Source organism: Entelurus aequoreus, linkage group LG12 (genome assembly GCF_033978785.1).
Source record: "Entelurus aequoreus isolate RoL-2023_Sb linkage group LG12, RoL_Eaeq_v1.1, whole genome shotgun sequence".
Taxonomy (NCBI): Eukaryota; Metazoa; Chordata; class Actinopteri; order Syngnathiformes; family Syngnathidae; genus Entelurus; species Entelurus aequoreus.
Window position 1 is genome coordinate 61,182,310 of NC_084742.1, and position 22,053 is coordinate 61,204,362.

Here is a 22,053-nt window from a genome sequence, read left to right on the forward strand (position 1 = left end):
GTTTACAACATCGGAAAACATTAGTGAAACTTCTCAGAAGGTGAGATAACTCCTGGAAATGACTGTCTTAGAGTGGCCAAAGGTATACATGTGTGTGTCAAAGTTAAAGGAAAGGTCTTCTTCTAATGGATTTATTATAATCTTTGCAAGCTGGCTAGCGTTTGCTGTGGTCTGGAACAACATGGCACACTAACAACTATCAGAAATGCAGCCAATATTACCTACAGATAATGTGTCATGAGACACGGACAAATAAACTAAATACACAGAGGACATAAGTCAAGGAAACTAAATGAGCACAAATAATAAAGCTCCACTAACCACGTTAAACCCAGATTCCGATCTAACAAAGGTCTTAACTCATTCTCTTTCTATGCCACATCTATGTGGAATGCACTCCCAACAGGTGTAAAAGAAAGGGCATCTCTATCCTCCTTCAAAACCGCACTAAAAGAACACCTCCAGGCAACTGCAACCCTAAACTAACACCCTCCCCCCACCACATCCCACCTCCTCGGATTGTAAATAATCAAATGTAAATAATCAAATGTATATACTTGTTCTTATGCTTTCTGATCTCTCTCTCTATGTCCACTACTCGTGTCAGACCTACACTGTTTCAATGTCCATTTCTCTGATGATGCAATTGTTGATGACTGAAGTGTTGATGTCAACCAAACCTACCCCCCCCCCCTCCATATCCCACACCCCAGATTGTAAATAATGTAAATAATTCAATGTATATATTCTGATGATTAACTTGTGTGATGACTTTATTATGATGATAGTATATATTTGTACCATGAATTGATGAACGTGGACCCCGACTTAAACAAGTTGAAAAACTTATTGGGGTGTTACCATTTAGTGGTCAATTGTACGGAATATGTACTGTACTGTGCAATCTACTAATACAAGTTTCATTCAATCAATCAAAAAAATATATGAGGCATAATGATGCAGTATGTACATACAGCTAGCCTAAACAGCATGTTAGCATCGATTAGCTTGTCAGTCATGCAGTGACCAAATATGACCGATTAGCACTCCAACAAGTCAAAAAAAATCAACAAAGCTCAGCTTTGTGCATTCACGCACAGTATAAAACGTTTGGTGGACAAATTGAGACAAATAAGGAGTGGCATAAAACACGTCTTTCTGTGGCAGCGTCGGAGAAAGTTGTACATGTAAACAAACTGTTGAGTCACCCTCCACACAATGGTGAGTTCAAGGGCCACTGAAATTAGTAGGACAAGACGGGGCTCGCCAAATACCCTCATCAGTAAAGCATGAACACAAACATTAAACATCGGTAGTTCTAACAATTAGGAAGGTTTGTGTCGTGTTTGTCCTTCTACACAAACCATATTACAACAAAAAAACATATTTTTCACCCCATTTTTTTTCCATTTCCGTAGATTTTTGAAAAAGCTCCATGGCGCCGCTAAAGAGCCGCATGTGGCTCTAGAGCCGCGGGTTGCTGACCCCTGGAACTTGCTAAAGAGTCGCAAGTGGCTCTAGAGCCGCGGGTTGCTGACCCCTGGAACTTTAGCTGAATGACAAGTGAACTTACCTTTCAGTGCCACTTCCATCATCTTTGTTTACTAGTCACAATATTTACACTTGGCGATTCCAAACCAGTACGAAGTCAAAGTTTGCTGCCACAAAGTGACCCGCAAGACGACTCTTTTAGCGCTTCGCCTGGCAGAGTGGAAGCATGTTACACTCGAACAACCCAATTAGATACGCAAAATCAACCATTTCTCAAGAAAATAGTCCAAGAGTTGTTTGGAGGAAGTGACGTTATGATTCCACTTCCTCATTCACATTGGAGGAAGTGACGATGTGATTCGACTTCGCGTTAAGGCGCTTTATCGCCACGGTGCGGACCGGAGGGAGAACTTTTTTAAATGCGTTCTCCGAATTATTTCGAAGCACACTAAATACGACAAAATGACATTTTTTAACTTATAAGAGATGTTACTTATTTCGAACAAAACGTATTTTACTTAACTGCCATTAAGTGGACCGGATGTGAAATGTTTTTTCAGACGAGGTCTCGGAATTATTCCGGAGCACAGTAAATACGACGAAATGACCATTTTTTGTAATATTTGTCTTTTTACTTATAAGAGATATTACAAACCCCGTTTCCATATGAGTTGGCAAATTGTGTTAGATGTAAATACAAACTGAATACAATGATTTGCAAATCCCTTTCAATCCATATTCAGTTGAATATGCTACAAAGACAACATATTTGATGTTCAAACTCATAAACATTTTTTTTTTTGCAAATAATCATTAACTTTAGAATTTGATGCCAGCAACATGTGACAAAGAAGTTGGGAAAGGTGGCAATAAATACTGATAAAGTTGAGGAATGCTCATCAAACACTTATTTGGAACATCCCACAGGTGAACGGGCAAATTGGGAACAGGTGGGTGCCATGATTGGGTATAAAAGTAGATTCCATGAAATGCTCAGTCATTCACAAACAAGGATGGGGCGAGGGTCACCACTTTGTCAACAAATGCCTGAGCAAATTGTTGAACAGTTTAAGAAAAACCTTTCTCAAGCAGCTATTGCAAGGAATTTAGGGATTTCACCATCTACGCTCCGTAATATCATCAAAGGGTTCAGAGAATCTGGAGAAATCACTGCACGTAAGCAGCTAAGCCCGTGACCTTCCATCCCTCAGGCTGTACTGCATCAACAAGCCACATCAGTGTGTAAAGGATATCACCACATGGGCTCAGGAACACTTCAGAAACCCACTGTCAGTAACTACAGTTGGTCGCTACATCTGTAAGTGCAAGTTAAAACTCTCCTATGCAAGGCGAAAACCGTTTATCAACAACACCCAGAAACGCCGTCGGCTTGGCTGGGCCTGAGCTCATCTAAGATGGACTGATACAAAGTGGAAAAGTGTTCTGTGGTCTGACGAGTCCACATTTCAAATTGTTTTTGGAAACTGTGGACGTCGTGTCCTCCGGACCAAAGAGGAAAAGAACCATCCGGATTGTTCTAGGGGCAAAGTGGTATGGGGGTGTATTAGTGGCCAAGACATGGGTAACTTACACATCTGTGAAGGCACCATTAATGCTGAAAGGTACATACAGCTTTTGGAGCAACATATGTTGCCATCCAAGCAACGTTACCATGGACGCCCCTGCTTATTTCAGCAAGACAATGCCAAGCCACGTGTTACATCAACGTGGCTTCATAGTAAAAGAGTGCAGGTACTAGACTGGCCTGCCTGTAGTCCAGACCTGTCTCCCATTGAAAATGTGTGAAGCCTAAAATAGCACAAGGGAGACCCCCGGACTGTTGAACAACTTAAGCTGTACATCAAGCAAGAATGGGAAAGAATTCCACTTCAAAAATGTGTCTCCTCAGTTTCCAAACGTTTACTGAGTGTTGTTCAAAGGAAAGGCCATGTAGCACAGTGGTGAACATGCCCTTTCCCAACTACTTTGGCACGTGTTGCAGCCATGAAATTCTAAGTTAATTATTATTTGCGAGAAAAAAAAAAAAGTTTATGAGTTTGAACATCAAATATGTTGTCTTTGTAGTGCATTCAATTGAATATGGCTTGAAAATGATTTGCAAATCATTGTATTCCGTTTATATTTACATCTAACACAATTTCCCAACGCATATGGAAACGGGGTTTGTACTTTTTTTTTTTTTTTAATAGAGTATTATTTTGTTCAAAACGTATTTGACTTTACCGCCACTCAGCGGACCGGATGTGGAAATATCTTTCCAAGGAATTCTCGGAGTTATGTCGAAACACATAAAATACGAAGAAGTGACTCATTTTTTGTAATATTTCCTACCTTTGACTTATTTATAGATCTTCTTTTGTAAAAAAAAACAACAAACGTATTTCCCTTCAAGATTGTGTTGCAGGGTCTATCGTGCAGTGCCAGTTTTCAACCGCGAGATGGCAGTGTGGATGTACGACAACGGTAAAGGGCCAATATTTTTAGTACATATTGCCTTTTATATTGTATCAAATATTAATACATTTTATTGCCAATGTGGTGGTTTTCTGTCATGTTAGGCACCTAATCTAAACAGGAACGTGCCACACGAGAACATAGGTAGTAATACATTTATTAGTCAGCTCGTCGCTACGGTAACTACAGCATCAGTGAGATGGAGCCCTTGAACCACAGCATGGATTGTTTACTTCTGTTGCATCTTTCAGTATGACTGACAGAAGCCAGCGACATTAAAGCAGTAATAGATAACGATGGAATGGACATCATTATTTATGTTTAAAATATTACATGCGCATACAAAATTTGGCAAAGAACCTCGGAGCCAAACTTTGAATACTATTATTGAAAACCCTTGTAAGGGGTTTTGCTAAATAACACTATGTTAGCACATTAAGGAAGGTTACAATCACAAACAACATTGCAAATACTAAAAAAGGTACTTTGTGTCCCTGTTGTAAACATATGGAACATTGAACTATTCCTATGTTAGGTGAAATGAGACATTCAAAGACGTAAGATGTAGGAATGACTTAAAAAGTTGCAGCAACAGTCGGTACTGGCTTGTCTGTGCTTGAACATGACATCACATGGAGCAATTAAAACGGTGTTAAGTCCTGTGTAGTAATAGTTGCCAAGAGCTTCCTTTCACTGCTTGAGCACAGGCAGCTCCCTGGGCTTAAAAAAAGCCTGCACCATCCCCATGGCGAATATGTAAACCTTGGCGTCCACCACAATCTTCTCCTTCTTCAGCAGCTCTGCGGGATGAAGCACAGCCCAGGTCTCAGCAAAAAACACTTTCTATTGAGTCGGCGGCCACCAGCACACCTTACCGTCTAGTTTGGTCTGGAATTCATCCAGAGGCAAAAGGATGACTTCCACAAATTCTGGGTGCAGAACAAAAAGGTCAGAGTTGGTGGGAGTGTTTGTGTTGTGGAAAAACTAAGAAAAAAGGAGCCAACTCACCTCCGTCACCTGTGGAGGAACACGAGAAATGGTGAGTTCAATGACGTGGGACGAGTCCAATACAGTTTATTCTTCCATTTCAAGTGAGATACAATAGATCCCAGCCTTCCTTCGTGTCCTCTTATTTCTTTTCTTGGCTTTAAAAGCACTGTCAGTTCCGCACTATAAGCTTCTACTTTTTTCCTACGTTTTAACCCTGCGGCTTATAAAACAGTGCAGCTAATTTACGGATTTTTCTTTGCTGGAGGCCATTATGCTAAACAAGCACATACACTGAAAAGGTGTGTTATTGTTTGTGGTACGGCGCCATCTTTTGGACAACTTTGCTCACTGCAGGTGAAGTAGAAGTGCCGTTCAGTCTTCCAGCCATCCGTAGCATTTCTACTCGTATGCATTCTTCATTCAACACTCCAAGCAAGGTTTGTAAGTTTTACAATATAACTAAAACAATTCTTACTTACTAAGGCGTCCCATGTCTGTAGGAATGTTTTCATGCATATTTGTATGTGCTATTGTAATGAAGCTAGTGTTGTGAAGTGAATTATATTTATATAGCGCTTTTCTCTAGTGACTCAAAGTGTTTTTACATAGTGAAACCCAATATCTAAGTTATATTTAAAGGCCTACTGAAAGCCACTACTAGCGACCACGCAGTCTGATAGTTTATATATCAATGATGAAATCTTAACATTGCAACACATGCCAATACGGCCGGGTTAACTTATAAAGTGCAATTTTAAATTTCCCGCTAAACTTCCGGTTGAAAACGTCTATGTATGATGACGTACGCGCGTGACGTCAATGGTTGAAACGGAAGTATTGGGACACATGGTATCCAATACAAACAGCTCTGTTTTCACCACAAAATTCCACAGTATTCTGGACATCTGTGTTGGTGAATCTTTTGCAATTTGTTTAATGAACAATGGAGACTGCAAAGAAGAAAGTTGTAGGTGGGATCGGTGTATTAGCGGCTGGCTGCAGCAACACAACCAGGAGGACTTTGAGTTGGATAGCAGACGCGCTATCCAACACTAGCCGACGACCGCACGGATGATCGTGTGAAGTCCTTCGTTGCTCCGTCGATCACTGGAACGCAGGTGAGCACGGGTGTTGATGAGCAGATGAGGGCTGGCTGGCGTAGGTGGATAGCTAATGTTTTTAGCATAGCTCTGTGAGGTCCCGTTGCTAAGTTAGCTTCAATGGCGTCGTTAGCAACAGCATTGTTAAGCTTCGCCAGGCTGGAAAGCATTAACTGTGTAGTTACATGTCCATGGTTTAATAGTATTGTTGATTTTCTGTCTATCCTTCCAGTCAGGGATTTATTTCTTTTGTTTCTATCTGCATTTAAGCACGATGCTATCACGTTAGCTCAGTAGCTAAAGTGCTTCACCGATGTATTGTCGTGGAGATAAAAGTCACTGTGAATGTCCATTTCGCGTTCTCGACTCTCATTTTCAAGAGGATATAGTATCCGAGGTGGTTTAAAATACAAATCCGTGATCCACAATAGAAAAAGGAGAAAGTGCAGAATCCAATGAGCCAGCTTGTACCTAAGTTATGGTCAGAGCGAAAACAGATACGTCCTGCACTGCACTCTAATCCTTCACTCTCACGTTCCTCATCCACGAATCTTTCATCCTGGCTCAAATTAATGGGGTAATCGTCGCTTTCTCGGTCCAAATCTCTCTCGCTGCTGGTGTAAACAATGGGGAAATGTGAGGAGCCTTTCAACCTGTGACGTCACGCTACTTCCGGTACAGGCAAGGCTTTTTTTTATCAGCGACCTAAAGTTGCGAACTTTATCGTCGATGTTCTCTACTAAATCCTTTCAGCAAAAATATGGCAATATCGCGAAATGATCAAGTATGACACATAAAATGGATCTGCTATCCCCGTTTAAATAAAAAAATGTCATTTCAGTAGGCCTTAAAAGGTATGTAAATAAACATTTACAGAATATTTCTGTGTAAATACCTCATTTCACAACGTTTATATCTGCCACTTAGCAGCTAATATATGGAAAATATTTTTTCCCCCTAAAATTTAGTGGGTGTGGCTTATATAGCGCTGCGCTGTGTAGTCCACAAAATATGTATAAATCTTTTGTATTTTTAAATGAAAGTGGTATGACGTGTTTCAAAAAGTGGCGTCCCGCATTTTTAGTCATTTTGTATGTGCAGAAGTGGCTTCTTTTTTACTTACATCAGTAACTTTGTGGATAAACTGTACTTGTCAGAGTAGTTTTGATGCAACATACTTTTTACTTGAGTACTTCTGTGAGGAAGAAATGCTACTTTTACTTTCTTAGTGAGTTTCATTCCCAACGCTACTTTTATTTACATCATCGTCAGCGATGGAGCGATATGTTTTTTTCAGACTAGTTCGTAGTCAAGGAGGCCGATTACCAAAACTAAAACAATTCTGGGCTCCTTCACGTAGATTACAGAAGATTTCCTGATACGTTTCAGGAAATAAGCCTTGGAAAGAAATTGACAAAGTCAGAACAATTACCGTATTTTTCGGACTATAAGGCGCACTTAAAAGTCCTTTCTTTTTCTGTGCGCCTCATGTTAGAATAACTATATATAAGTTATCACACAACTCTTATGCTTAAAGGCCGTTGTTCTAGTTATTATCTATTGTGCTCAAGCTGTACTTTTCTTTTGGTGCAAAGGCACACAACTTGTTATCTTCCACTGCCTCGCCGCAGATGTTTCTGTCTTCCAGGCTGCTAACAGCCAAGGATGAACCAGCACCTCAACCAACAGCGGGCAGACAAAGCAGAGACAGGGAGAAAGCACAAGGCCCCCAGCACATTTCCGTTCTGAATAATCACGTATTGTGCGTGTTGAGCTGCTGGCATAATGTGTGACCCCTCCCTTTAGAAGCAGCCTCAGCAAGGGAACTCCCAAACTGAATAAATAGAGGAGCGTGTGGGCTGTTCCTCAGAGCGTAGGGTGAGACTGTAACTGAGTGTGCAGCTCCATGCCTTCTCCTCATGAGCAAAATTGAACTCTGTCTCTGCCTGATTCCTTGCTTCTTCTTCTTCTGTTTGATAGATAGTTCGGTGCTTAAAGGCCTACTGAAATGACTTTTTTTTATTTAAACGGGGATAGCAGATCTATTCTATGTGTCATACTTGATCATTTCGCGATATTGCCATATTTTTGCTGAAAGGATTTAGTATAAAACAACGACGATAAAGATCGCAACTTTTGGTATCTGATAAAAAAAGGCTTGCCCCTACCGGAAGTAGCGTGACGTAGTCAATTGAACATATCCACAAAGTTCCCTATTGTTTATGTATGTATTTGTATATGATGGCCGCCAGAAGTGAGAGAGATTCGGACCGAGAAAGCGACGATTTCCCCATTAATTTGAGCGAGGATGAAAGATTAGTGGATGAAGAAAATGCAAGTGAAGGACTAGTGGGGAGTGGAAGCGATTCAGATAGGGAAGATGCTGTGAGAGGCGGGGGTGACCTGATGTTCAGCTGGGAATGACTACAACAGTAAATAAACACAAGACATATATATACTCTATTAGCCACAACACAACCAGGCTTATATTTAATATGCCACAAATTAATCCCGCATAACAAACACCTAGGTGTTTGTTATGCTAGCTCCTAGCTACTAGCTCGAGCTAGTTATAGCTCGAGCGGGTAATATGGACGGGATCCCGTATATATAACCCGCCAATACAATTCAAACACCTGCACAACACACACACACAGTCAGCCCAAAGGACCGTTCACCTAACCCAAGGTTCATAAAGCTTATATATTTAACCAAAGTTACGTACGTGACACGCACGTACGGGCAAGCAATCAAATGTTTGGAAGCGCGCGGGTGGGACCTGATATTCAGCTGGGAATGACTACAACAGTAAATAAACACAAGACATATATATACTCTATTAGCCACAACACAACCAGGCTTATATTTAATATGCCACAAATTAATCCCGCATAACAAACACCTAGGTGTTTGTTATGCTAGCTCCTAGCTCGAGCTAGTTATAGCAAGCGATCAAATGTTTGGAAGCACGGCTACGTACTCACGGTATCGCTTCTGTGTATCCAAATCAAAGTCCTCCTGGTAAGAGTCTCTGTTGCCCGAGTTCTTCGATCTTGACTGCATCTTTCGGGAATGTAAACAAACACCGGCTGTGTTGTGTTGCTGACTTCCCTCGCAAAATATCCGCTTCGCACCGACAACTTTCTTCTTTGCTTGCTCAGCTTCTTTCTCCATAATGCAATGAACAAATTGCAACAGATTCACCAACACAGATGTCCAGAATACTGTGGAATAATGAGATGAAAACAGAGCTATTTCGTATTGGCTTCAATGGGGAAGCCATACCTCTGTTAAACTGGCTACGTCACGCGCATACGTCATCATACCGAGACGTTTTCAAGCGGAAGTGTGGCGGGAAATTTAAAATGTTACTTTATAAGTTAACCCGGCCGTATTGGCATGTGTTGCAATGTTAAGATTTCATCATTGATATATAAACTATCAGACTGCGTGGTCGGTAGTAGTGGCTTTCAGTAGGCCTTTAAAGTTTATACATCAATAATGAAATCTTAACATTGCAACACATGCCAATACGGCCGGGTTAGATTAGTAAAGTGCAATTTTAAATTTCCCACGGAATATCCTGCTGAAAACGTCTCGGTATGATGACGTTTGCGCGTGACGTCATGGATTGTAGCGGACATTTTGGGACACCATTGTGGCCAGCTATTAAGTCGTCTGTTTTCATCGCAAAATTCCACAGTATTCTGGACATCTGTGTTGGTGAATCTTTTGCAATTTGTTGAATGAACAATGGAGACAGCAAAGAAGAAAGCTGTAGGTGGGAAGCGGTGTATTAGCGGCCGGCTGCAGCAACACAAACACGTAGCCGGTGTTTCATTGTTTACATTCCGGAAAGATGACAGTCAAGCTTTACCATTGGCCTGTGGAGAACTGGGACAACATAGACTCTTACCAGGAGGACTTTGAGTTGGATAGCAGACGGGCTACCGTGAGTACGCAGCTTTGGCTTCCAAACATTTGATCGCTTGCCCGTACGTGCGTGCCGCTATGTGCATGTCACGTACGTAACTTTGGGGAAATATATGTGCTGTATGAACTTTGCGGAGGTGAACGGTACTTTGGGCTGTGGGATTGAGTGTGTTGTGCGGGTGTTTGAGTTGTTTTGGCGGGTTATATGGACGGGAGGAGGGAGGTGTTTGTTATGCGGGATTAATTTGTGGCATATTAAATATAAGCCTGGTTGTGTTCTGGCTAATAAGAGTATATATATGTCTTGAGTTTATTTACTGTTTTAGTCATTCCCAGCTGAATACCAGGTCCCACCCGCCTCTCACAGCATCTTCCCTATCTGAATCGCTTCCACTGCCCTCTAATCCTTCACTCTCACTTTCCTCATCCACAAATCTTTCATCCTGGCTCAAATTAATGGGGTAATCGTCGCTTCCTCGGTCCGAATCGCTCTCGCTGCTGGTGTAAACAATGTGCAGATGTGAGGCGCTCCACAACCTGTGACGTCACGCTACTTCCGGTACAGGCAAGGCTTTTTTATCAGCGACCAAAAGTTGCAAACTTTATCGTCGATGTTCTCTACTAAATCCTTTCAGCAAAAATATGGCAATATCGCGAAATGATCAAGTATGACACATAGAATGGACCTGCTATCCCCGTTTAAGTAAGAAAATCGCATTTCAGTAGGCCTTTAAACCTGACACTCATGTACGTACTAAAGCTGGTTGTGCTTATCAACTATCAATGTATTTGGTACATGGTGCAATGATGAATGCAAGCACTAGATAGCAGTCACACGTAGGTGTGGACTGCAAGATGATATTAAAGATTTACCCGTGTGTTTGCCATTTTAGTCGGAAGATGTAAAAACATTTTTGAGATGGCGTTGATGAAATGTGAGACACAGCGATGCTGCTCACCTAGCTGTTGTGTTGGGTTGATATTCTCCATTTCGTCTCCATTGATGTTGACCATGACCATCTGGGTGGTGCAGTTGGATAGGCCGGGGTCCAGACAGGTGACTGCGGTCATCATGAGGACAATCATGCACAAGACTGGAGAACACAAGGTGTGGGATAATACCTGGTGTGACTCCCATCACTTCGCCTTTGTAGCCCGTTTCTTCCTTCAGCTCCCTCAACGCGGCCATCTCCGCGCTCTCGCCCTCGTCGATCAAGCCTGAGCCCGGAGACAAACATGATTTGTACACGGACCCCTGACAGGTGGCGAGTGCGCCCACCTGCAGGAAACTCCAGGCTGAAGCATCCCAGGGGAGGCCGAAACTGCTTCACCATGACCACGCTGTCTTTGTGCAGGGTCCTCTTCAGCAGCGCGATGATGCCCACACCTAAAGACAACTTGCAGCTGCATCACTTCCATCACTCATGCAGCTACCCTCAATTCTCAACTAGAAACTCTTTTCCTAAGCTTTGAAACCTGCGGCTTATAAAACGGTGCCGCTAATTTATGGATTTTTCTTCGCTGACGGCCATGAAGCAAATAGTTTTCATTAAACACAAGCAAACACACTCAAATGGTATGCTAATGTTTGGGCTACGGCGCCACCTTTTGGACCGGTTCTCAAGTGCAGCTGCTTGCAGTGTTTTCTGCTGTTTAAAGCTTTGAACTGGAAGTAGAAGTGCTGTTTTGTCTTTTAATTGTCCGCAGCATTTATACTGGTATGGATTCTTCATTTATCACTCCAAGTAAAGTTTGTAAGTTTTACAATATAACTACAACAATTCTTATTACTAAACCATCCCATGTGTGGTGTTTATAGGGTTGTTTTCATGCATACTTGCTATCGTTAGCATTAGCTAATATGCTAACATGTTTACGAGTGTCTGTGTTAGTATTATTAACTTACAATGGCATTCTTTTTGTATTGTTTCAGTTTAGTCAAAACGTCAGCGTGGAGTTATTGAGTCTGTTTAGCTGATTGGAGAGCTAGCTTGCGCAGCTAGTGGCTCCATGACCATGACTTCTGGTCTTTGTAAGGAATGGTGAAAAGGGAAGTGACGTATGCCGTAAAGCAAGTCAGCACATTTGTACTTTTTTGTGTGGCAGTGTTCCTGCCCCCCTCCTCCATGTGAAAGCCATGTTGACCCCTCAGGCCATGACACAGATGACATTCAACTGCTTGGAAGTCCATATGACAATATTTGATGAAGGTTGAAAAGTGACTTAGTGCTGCTCTAACACTTATGAGTGGGGCTCTTTCAGATCCCTCACCGTTTTAGTGAGCGTTTTTCTTTTTTAAACGGTCTTTGCTCAAAAAAATAATGCATTTCAAATCAATGTTGTTATGAATTATTGGAATATTCAAGGCTCCATGAAATTGACGTGTCCAGGGTGAGTGCAGCTGGGATAGGTTCCAAAGCAATAGAAAATGGATGGATGGAAAAAGGGCATAACATTATTTTTTTTTAAAGTGTTAACCGTATTTTTCGGACTATGAGTCGCAGTTTTTTTTCATAGTTTGGCCGGGGGTGCGGCTTATACTCAGGAGGGACTTATGTGTGAAATGATTAACATGTTAGCGCAGGGGTGTCCAAACTTTTTCCACTGAGGGCCGCACACTGAAAAATCAAAGCAAGCGGGGGCCATTTTGATATTTTTTATTTTAAAAACCAATACAATATATGTATAAAAAATATACATTTAGGCCTCCACTCAGGCTAAGGGTTTAGGTAAAAAAATTTAAACAATTTCATTATTTAGTATTATTATTATTATTATTATTCAAAGTTTAAATATCTAGATCAACATTAGGTGTATCTGTCAATATAACGTTTTTTTTTTTTTTAGATTTAAAGTTGTATGCCCTTTTTGTCAAAGAAAACCCAGTTTTTTAAGGAAAAAACACAAAATATGAAATATTTTCCCCCAATACAATTTTAAAGTGGAACATTTCAGATTATATAATTGGAGCTCATAACAACATTGATTTTAATTTATTATTATTTTTTGAGCAATGACACTTAAAAAAAAAAAAAAAAAGTCCCACTAAAATGATTGGAGATCCAAAAGGGTCCTGCTCAGTAAAGTGTTAAAAAATAAATCGTAATTTTTTTTTGTTAACACTAGTCTCGAGATCAACTTCAGATCTATCCGTCAATTATAACTTGTATTGTTGTTTATTATGTTCCTTGTTTGTTCATTTTAGGCCCTTCCTTAAAATAAACAAAAACATAGTTTTTTTTTTGGCAAACACAATATATGCAACATTTTCCCCAAAAAATATCTCAAAGTGGAATATTTAATGTGACCTAATTGGAGCCCGGAATAGGTCAATAATTCATAATAACATTGTTTTTGATTCATTATTATGTTTTAAAGAAACAAACAGCCTGCATGACAGCTTAGTGTTATTAGAGTCAACATAGCAACATTTTATTGTCACCTGTTTACTCTTTTATACTACTTTTTATGTTTTTTATTTTTTTTAATCGTATTTTTAGAATGTGCCTTGGGGCCGTTAAAAAATTACCTGCGGGCCGCAAATGGCCCCCGGGCCGCACTTTGGATATCTCTGCATTAGCGTAAAATATCAAATAATATTATTGATCTCATTCACGTAAGAGACTAGGCGTATAAGATTTCATGGGATTTAGCGATTAGGAGTGACAGATTGTTTGGTAAACGTATAGCATGTTGTATATGTTATAGTTATTTGAATGACTCTTACCATAATATGTTATGTTAACATACCAGTTGGTTATTTATGCCTCATATAACGTACACTTATTCAGCCTGTTGTTCACTATTCTTTAGACATTTTAAATTGCCTTTCAAATGTCTACATTTCCCCCCAAAAAATGCAACTTATACTCCAGTGCGACTTATATATGTTTTTTCCTTCTTTATTATGCATTTTCGGCCGGTGCGACTTATACTCCGGAGCGATTTATACTCTGAAAAATACGGTACTTCAAATTGACAGATAGACAAGAAGTTGATATTGAGATTGAAGTGTTGAATAATGATTTAAAAAAATACTTATTTTTGACATGTTTATGACTGAGACCCTAGTGGTTAGAGCAGGGGTCACTAACGCGGTGCCCGCGGGCACCAGGTAGCCCGTAAGGACCAGATGAGTAGCCCGCTGGCCTGTTCTAAAAATAGCTCAAATAGCAGCACTTACCAGTGAGCTGCCTCTATTTTTTAAATTTTATTTATTTACTAGCAAACTGGTCTCGCTTTGCCCGACATTTTTAATTCTAAGAGAGACAAAACTCAAATAGAATTTGAAAATCCAAGAAAATACTTTAAAGACTTGGTCTTCTTTTGTTTAAATAAATTCATTAATTTTTTTACTTTGCTTCTTATAACTTTCAGAAAGACAATTTTAGAGAAAAAATACAACCTTAAAAATGATTTTAGGATTTTTAAAACACATATACCTTTTAAATTCCTTCCTCTTCTTTCCTGACAATTTAAATCAATGTTCAAGTAAATTTATTTTTTTTATTGTAAAGAATAATAAATATATTTTAATTAAATTTTTCATTTTAGCTTCTGTTTTTTCGACGAAGAATATTTGTGAAATATTTCTTCAAACTTATGATTAAAATTTTAAAAAAATATTCCGGCAAATCTAGAAAATCTGTAGAATCAAATTTAAATCTTATTTCAAAGTCTTTTGAATTTCTTTTAAAATGTTTGTTCTGGAAAATCTAGAAGAAATAATGATTTATCTTTGTTAGAAATATAGCTTGGTCCAATTTGTTATATATTCTAACAAAGTGTAGATTGGATTTTAACCTATTTAAAACATGTCATCAAAATTCTAAAATTAATCTTAATCAGGAAAAATTACTAATGATGTTCCATAAATTCTTTTTTAAAATTTTTTCAAAAAGATTCGAATTAGCTAGTTTTTCTCTTTTTTTTTCCGGTTGAATTTTGAATTTTAAAGAGTCGAAATTGAAGATAAACTATGTTTCAAAATTTAATTGTCATTTTTTTCGTGTTTTCTCCTCTTTTAAACCATTCAATTAAGTGTAAATATCATTAATTATTAATAATAACAGAGTTAAAGGTAAATTGAGCAAATTGGCTATTTCTGGCAATTTATTTAAGTGGGTATCAAACTGGTAGCCCTTCGCATTAATCAGTACCCAAGAAGTAGCTCTTGGTTTCAAAAAGGTTGGTGACCCCTGGGTTAGAGTGTCCGCCCTGAGATGGGTAGGTTGTGAGTTCAAACCCCGGCCGAGTCATACCAAAGACTATAAAAATGGGAGCCATTACCTCCCTGCTTGGCACTCAGCATCAAACGTTGGAATTGGGGGTTAAATCACCAAAAATGATTCCTGGGTGCAGCCACCGCTGCTGCTCACTGCTCCTCTCACCTCCCAGGGGGTGATCAAGGGTGATGGGTCAAATTCAGATAATAATTTGGCCACACCTAGTGTGTGTGTGACTTTCATTGCTACTTTAACTTTAGGACCAAACTTGATTGGAGCCCTAAAGGTTAAAAAAATAATCTATAAATCGTATTGGTTTTGAAAATGAAAAATATCAAAATGGCCCCCGCGTGTTTAGTTTTTCCAGGGGCAAAAGTCTGGCTGAAACTTACCATCTGCATCAGTGTTGGTTTGCCTGGTGGTCCTCCTCACCGTCTCCCAGATCCTGAAGATGACCACAGGCTGGAATTACTGCATGTGTCTGCATTCAGCTCAAACACTAAGAAAAAGAAGCCATGCCTGGTGTTGCCTGCAGGATCTACGTATGTGGTCTTCTCCAGCTTCACCCATTTCCCCGAGGCCAGGAGCTGTGTGGGGGGGGGGGGGAAGTTGGTGACTTATCTTATTTTCCCAGAGATTCCAGGCGGTGATGCCTTTACGTACCGCAGCATCAAGTCCAATGGAACCAGTTTACCGCTACTAATCAAGTACCCAGTTACTAATGAAGTCAAAAAGGTACGATACTGCCTTAGAAAAATACCGGTACTTCTTTAAGTGGGAACAGTTTGAAGGCAGAAGAGGGAGAATGGACCTTTTTTGCCTTCAAAAAAAAGGTGAAGCTCTAAACACTGAAGTGCTGCTCTGCAAATGGTGCTTTAAAACATAGCTAGCTCGCTGCTAATGTGTCTTTGTAGTGTTTTAGCTACTTCTAAATCACCTATATTTGCCTCCATGGCCACAAAGGAAGTATTATTATCACTGCAGGACGAGGAATAGCTGAACATGCTTCACTACACACCGTAGGAGGATACTAATAGCTCACTGCTAACAGCAAGCAATCACCCCTGAATGTAAACAAATGAGTGGATCTATACAAATATCAACTGTAACGATACCAAGTAGAAGAGAGTACATACTGGATACTAAAAATATTGCCTCAATGTTATTAGATTATCATAAAATCTTTTTTCATTTTTTATTGTTTATAAAGTCAGTAAATATGTCCCTGGACACATGAGGACTTTGAATATGACCAATGTATGATCCTGCAACTACTTTGTATCAGATCCATACCTAAATGTGTGGTATCATCCAAAACTAATGTCAAGTATCAAAGAAGAGAAAAATAAGTGATTATTACATTTTAACAGAAGTGTAGATAGAACATGTTAAAACAGAAAATAAGCAGATATTAACAGTAAATGAACAAGTTGATTAATAATCAATTTTTACAGTTTGTCCCTCATAATGTGTACAAAATAATAGGTGTATAAATGACACAATATGTTACTGCATACGAGTAATTAGGAGTCTGCTTACTACTAAAAGACAAGTTGTCTAGTATGTTCAACATTTTATTTAAGGACTAAATTATTCTTGGATTGCAGTAATATGGAGGTTCATTTGTGTCTTAATTACAAAAGCTATTTTTGACACTGTATTTATGTAACTGAATGTTTTGCGGTCTAATTTGTTTTAACTGACATTATTTTACATCAAATTATGTGTGTTTAAAAATTCAGTGTATAAAAATTCTGTATAAAAAACTGCAGTGTGTAAAAGTTTGCTGCTTCAATAAGCAAGACTCACTTGCGATAAATGAAGACTGAAGCAATGGATCCTGTCTCAGAAGCAGCCAATGAGGTGTCAAGTTTGAAGTCACATAAAGCAGCATAAAAAAGGCAGTTAACTGGACTTAGTACAACTTAATTAACATTTCAATGCGGCCAGCTGGATCTTTGCAAACTATAGAAATGATTCTAATGCTTAGAATTAGAGATGTCCGATAATATCGGCCGATAAATGCTTTAAAATGTAATATCGGAAAAAATCGGTATCGGTTTTTTTATTATCGGTATCGTTTTTAAAAAATTAAATCAACATAAAAAGATACACTTACAATTAGTGCACCAACCCAAAAAAAACTCCCTCCCCCATTTACACTCATTCACACAAAAGGGTTGTTTATTTCTGTTATTAATATTCTGGTTCCTACATTATATATCAACATATATCAATACAGTCTGCAAGGGATACAGCCCGTAAGCACACATGATTGTGCGTGCTGCTGGTCCACTAATAGTACTAACCTTTAACAGTTAATTTTACTCATTTTCATTAATTACTAGTTTCTATGTAACTGTTTTTATATTGTTTTACTTTCTTTTGTATTCAAGAAAATGTTTTTAATTTATTTATCTTATTTTATTTAAAAAAACAACAACCTTATCTTCACCATACCTGGTTGTCCAAATTAGGCATAATAATGTGTTAATTCCACGACTGTATATATCGGTATCGGTTGATATCGGTATCGGTAATTAAAGAGTTGGACAATATCGGAATATCGGCAAAAAGCCATTATCGGACATCCCTAGTTAGAATCTGCACTTTTTGGTGACATGCGGGTTACTATGGTGACCATAAGAAGCGCTGCTTCATGCAGACTGGGCATGAACAGAGTGGGCGGGGCTTATTTACAGAGCAGCGAGTTTCAGACGGAGGGATATTTCTACAACAAAGTTCTGCAGAACAGTGATATTTTATCCAACATGTGGACGTTTTTTTACCTTTGGCGTTTATGTTTTCCCGTGTTTATTGCATCTTTGTTGCTCTTGCTGGGTGTCCATCGAGGAGGTGGTCTGGGAAGTCGAGGGGCAACGTTCACACATTTTCAATATTTAGTCTTTTATTTTTCGTAGTTAATATTGTAAAACACGCAATATGTAATTTCATGACTGTCATATAATTCAGAAAAATCTTAAGGTAATTTGGTTTTTCAGATGGTCTGTTTTTTACTGAATAAGACACTCAGAATGTACATGTAAATACAAACCCTGTTTCCATACGAGTTGGGAAATTGTGTTAGATGTAAATATAAACGGAATACAATGATTTGCAAATCATTTTCAAGCCATATTCAGTTGAATATGCTACAAAGACAACATATTTGATGTTCAAACTCAAACTTTTTTTTTTTTTTTGCAAATAATAATTAACTTAGAATTTCATGGCTGCAACACGTGCCAAAGTAGTTGGGAAAGGGCATGTTCACCACTGTGTTACATGGCCTTTCCTTTTAACAACACTCAGTAAAGGTTTGGGAACTGAGGAGACACATTTTTGAAGTGGAATTCTTTCCCATTCTTGCTTGATGTACAGCTTAAGTTGTTCAACAGTCCGGGGGTCTCATTTGTGCTATTTTAGGCTTCATAATGCGCCACACATTTTCAATGTCTGGACTACAGGCAGGCCAGTCTAGTACCCGCACTCTTTTACTATGAAACCACGTTGATGTAACACGTGGCTTGGCATTGTCTTGCTGAAATAAGCAGGGGCGTCCATGGTAACGTTGCTTGGATGGCAACATATGTTGCTCCAAAAGCTGTATGTACCTTTCAGCATTAATGGTGCCTTCACAGATGTGTAAGTTACCCATGTCTTGCGCACTAATACACCCCCATACCATCACACATGCTGGCTTTTACACTTTCACCCTGGAACAATCCGTACGGTTCTTTTCCTCTTTGGTCCGGAGGGCACGACATCCACAGTTTCCAAAAACAATTTGAAATGTGGACTCGTCAGACCACAGAACACTTTTCCACTTTGTATCAGTCCATCTTAGATGAGCTCAGGCCCAGCCAAGCCGACTGCGTTTCTGGGTGTTGTTGATAAACGGTTTTCGCCTTGCAGAGGAGAGTTTTAACTTGCACTTACAGATGTAGCGACCAACTGTAGTTACTGACAGTGGGTTTCTGAAGTGTTCCTGAGCATATGTGGTGATATCCTTTACACACTGATGTGGCTTGTTGATGCAGTACAGCCTGAGGGATGGAAGGTCACGGGCTTAGCTGCTTACGTGCAGTGATTTCTCCAGATTCTCTGAACCCTTTGATGATATTACGGAGCGTAGATGGTGAAATCCCTAAATTCCTTGCAATAGCTGCTTGAGAAAGGTTTTTCTTAAACTGTTCAACAATTTGCTCAGGCATTTGGTGACAAAGTGGTGACCCTCGCCCCATCCTTGTTTGTGAATGACTGAGCATTTCATGGAATCTACTTTTATACCCAATCATGGCACCCACCTGTTCCCAATTTGCCTGTTCACCTGTGGGATGTTCCAAATAAGTGTTTGATGAGCATTCCTCAACTTTATCAGTATTTATTGCCACCTTTCCCAACTTCTTTGTCACGTGTTGCTGGCATCAAATTCTAAAGTTAATGATTATTTGCAAAAAAAATAAATGTTTATGAGTTTGAACATCAAATATGTTGTCTTTGTAGCATATTCAACTGAATATGGGTTGAAAATGATTTGCAAATCATTGTATTCCGTTTATATTTACATCCAACACAATTTCCAAACTCATATGGAAACGGGGTTTGTACATTTGCAATATTAACAATAAAACACTGAACATTAAAAATACATCAACGTTGCTCCTTGATCGACATCTTTTATCATCAGCAAGAGCAACAAAGATGCAACAAACACAGCGAAACAAAAAGGCAGAGGGTAAAAAACCTGCACATATTCATAAAAATGTCACTCCTCCGCAGAAGAGTAGAAATCTGCCTGCGTCTCACACTCGCAGGTTGAGGGTTTAAAGCTTCTTGCTGCCCCGCCCACTCTGCATGAAGCAGCGCCTCTTATGGTCACCATAGTAACCCGCATGTCACTCAAAAGTGCAGGTTTTAACCTTACAATCATTTTCATATTTGAAAAGATCCAGCTGGCCGCATTGAAATGTTAATTAAGTTGTATTATGTCCAGTTAATTGCCTTTTTTATGCAAGACCTGTGTCATGTGACTTCAAACTTGACACCTCATTGGCTGCTTCTGAGACAGGATCCATTTTGATTGATTGATTGATTGAAACTTTTATTAGTAGATTGCACAGTACAGTACATATTCCGTACAATTGAGCACTAAATGGTAACACCCCAATAAGTCGGGGTCCACATGGTAGATTGCTTAAGTCTTAATTTACCCGAAGTGAGTCTTGCTTATTGAAGCAATGAATTTTAATACATTTTAAATGCACGCATTTTACTGACCATTTTTTTCCCAATGGAATTTTCGGCATAATTCGATTTAAAAACAATCAGTTCACAAAATTCAAACGCAAAAATGTCCCTGTTAAAAAAAGGCAATAATCGCATTTTTGTGGTTCCCCTTTATTTTGAAAAGAATGCTAAAATATCGCAACACATTTTGGTATCGGTACCAGAAAGTTGGTATCGACACAAGCCTCGTACAAAGGGGGCATGGATGCTAACAAACAGTTCATGTTAAGCATTAAAAAACGAGTCCAAGCATACCTCCTCTTTCACGATGTGTGGCGCATTGGAAGTTTTGGGGTCTTCTGTGTGGCTCATTGTGTTTTCTAGGGAGGAAAGATGCACAATCAAGCCACCATTTTGACTTTTTGGACCTTTCTGCTCATTTGGATGACATTATCTTCACTTTATATACTCAACTATGGCCATAGCTTTCTTGCGTTCATGGAGGTAAACTTATATTGACAGTACACAACAAAATAACTCAGCGACGTGTCAATTTCGAACTTTAAACGGTGACGTGAAGTGGAAAAGTGAAAACTGGACTCACGTGAAAGGAGCAACCTGGTCGAAGAGTTGTTGCAACGAAGAGCGCTCACTCTGTTAGTACTTCCGGGTGCAGCGAACGTAGTCCACGTTTAAATATGTTTTCCTTTAGTAATAATCGGTGTGGGTTTTTTTGTATGATTTTATTTTGGGAAAAAAAACACAATCACTGTGTATCTTTGCTAGAATTACAGACACATTGCAATAAACATATTCAAAATAAACGATCTATGTCACTGCACTAAAGGGAGCAACAGAGATGTTATAGTAAAAGATTCCGTAAAGATAATTAAATACATTTTATTATCGAACTCCGTGTCCTTGTCAGCAATCCATATGTGCAAGTGCTTCGATTAAATCGTTTTTTTTATCGCTAAAACCAACATTTTTTATTCTTTTATTTTATAAACCTTTATTTATAAATTTCAACATTTACAATCAGTTGAGAAATAATAATCAAAGTACAAAAACAGTACAAAACAGCTCCAGGGGTTTGTAAATTCAGAGTAACTAAAATAGAATGCTATATATATATATATATATATATATATATATATATATATATATATATATATATATATATATATATATATATATATATATATATATATATATATATATATATATATATATATATATATATATATATATATATATATATATATATATATATATATATATAACAAAGTGCAAAGCCATAGGCTCACTCAATTTCAGTAAATAATTTAAATTCGGAACACAGCATCATCGTTTTCACAGCTTTTTGCTTGTTAGAGGTAGAGAGTGTTTTAATGTAGAGTTCTTAATTCTTTTTTAAAGGCACAAAAACCAGGTATTGAGAAACTTACATTTATGAATATAAAACGTAGCCAATAGTATAATGAGGTTGCAAAGGTAAAATTCATTTTCACATTTTTTTTTTCATACAGTGTAAATCCAAAACGCACATCTTTAAAACAAAGCACACATTTGTCATGAATATTGTCGCTAAAAGCAACGGTTATTTGTTT

General features: G+C 38.7%; 2 protein-coding genes across 5 annotated transcripts in view; both read right to left on the reverse strand.

Moving 5' to 3' along the window:
* The window catches only part of fbxo18 (F-box DNA helicase 1), a 73,805-nt gene extending 71,950 nt beyond the window's left edge, over positions 1-1,855 (reverse strand). For 2 of the 3 annotated variants that reach the window (XM_062066345.1, XM_062066344.1), the window contains exon 1: positions 1,574-1,855. In XM_062066345.1, the coding sequence (XP_061922329.1) occupies positions 1,574-1,595 (22 nt within the window). In that variant the 5' untranslated portion in view covers positions 1,596-1,855. The remainder of the gene's footprint in view (positions 1-1,573) is intronic. The other variant, XM_062066346.1, reaches the window with a different exon arrangement.
* Positions 1,856-4,107: 2,252 nt separating this feature from the next.
* On the reverse strand, positions 4,108-21,195 carry nudt5 (nudix (nucleoside diphosphate linked moiety X)-type motif 5). 2 transcript variants are annotated; one of them, XM_062067100.1, is made up of 10 exons: positions 21,048-21,195; positions 20,759-20,823; positions 15,734-15,801; positions 15,607-15,659; positions 11,269-11,376; positions 11,112-11,207; positions 10,949-11,050; positions 4,975-4,983; positions 4,842-4,895; positions 4,108-4,766 (listed from the first exon to the last, which is right to left on the reverse strand). In XM_062067100.1, exons 2-10 carry the CDS (start codon positions 20,813-20,815, stop codon positions 4,657-4,659), a joined length of 657 nt encoding a protein of 218 aa, XP_061923084.1. In that variant the 5' UTR covers positions 20,816-20,823; positions 21,048-21,195; the 3' UTR covers positions 4,108-4,656. The 2 variants fall into 2 exon arrangements, with proteins under 2 accessions (XP_061923084.1, XP_061923083.1); XM_062067099.1 differs by lacking the exons at positions 4,108-4,766; positions 4,842-4,895; positions 4,975-4,983; positions 21,048-21,195 and adding an exon at positions 20,918-21,031 and having other exon boundaries at positions 10,836-11,050.
* Between the last annotated feature and the right edge of the window lie 858 nt (positions 21,196-22,053).

Excerpts from the sequence above, each read along its gene's own strand:
- nudt5 (XM_062067100.1), bottom strand. The coding sequence starts at position 20,815 with ATGAGCCACACAGAAGACCCCAAAACTTCCAATGCGCCACACATCGTG. Across the intron at positions 11,377-15,606 it reads AACCAACACTGATGCAGATG|GTGTGGGCATCATCGCGCTG; the intron begins GTAAGTTTCAGC and ends AGTTGTCTTTAG. Across the intron at positions 11,051-11,111 it reads AGTGATGGGAGTCACACCAG|TCACCTGTCTGGACCCCGGC; the intron begins GTATTATCCCAC and ends TGATGACCGCAG.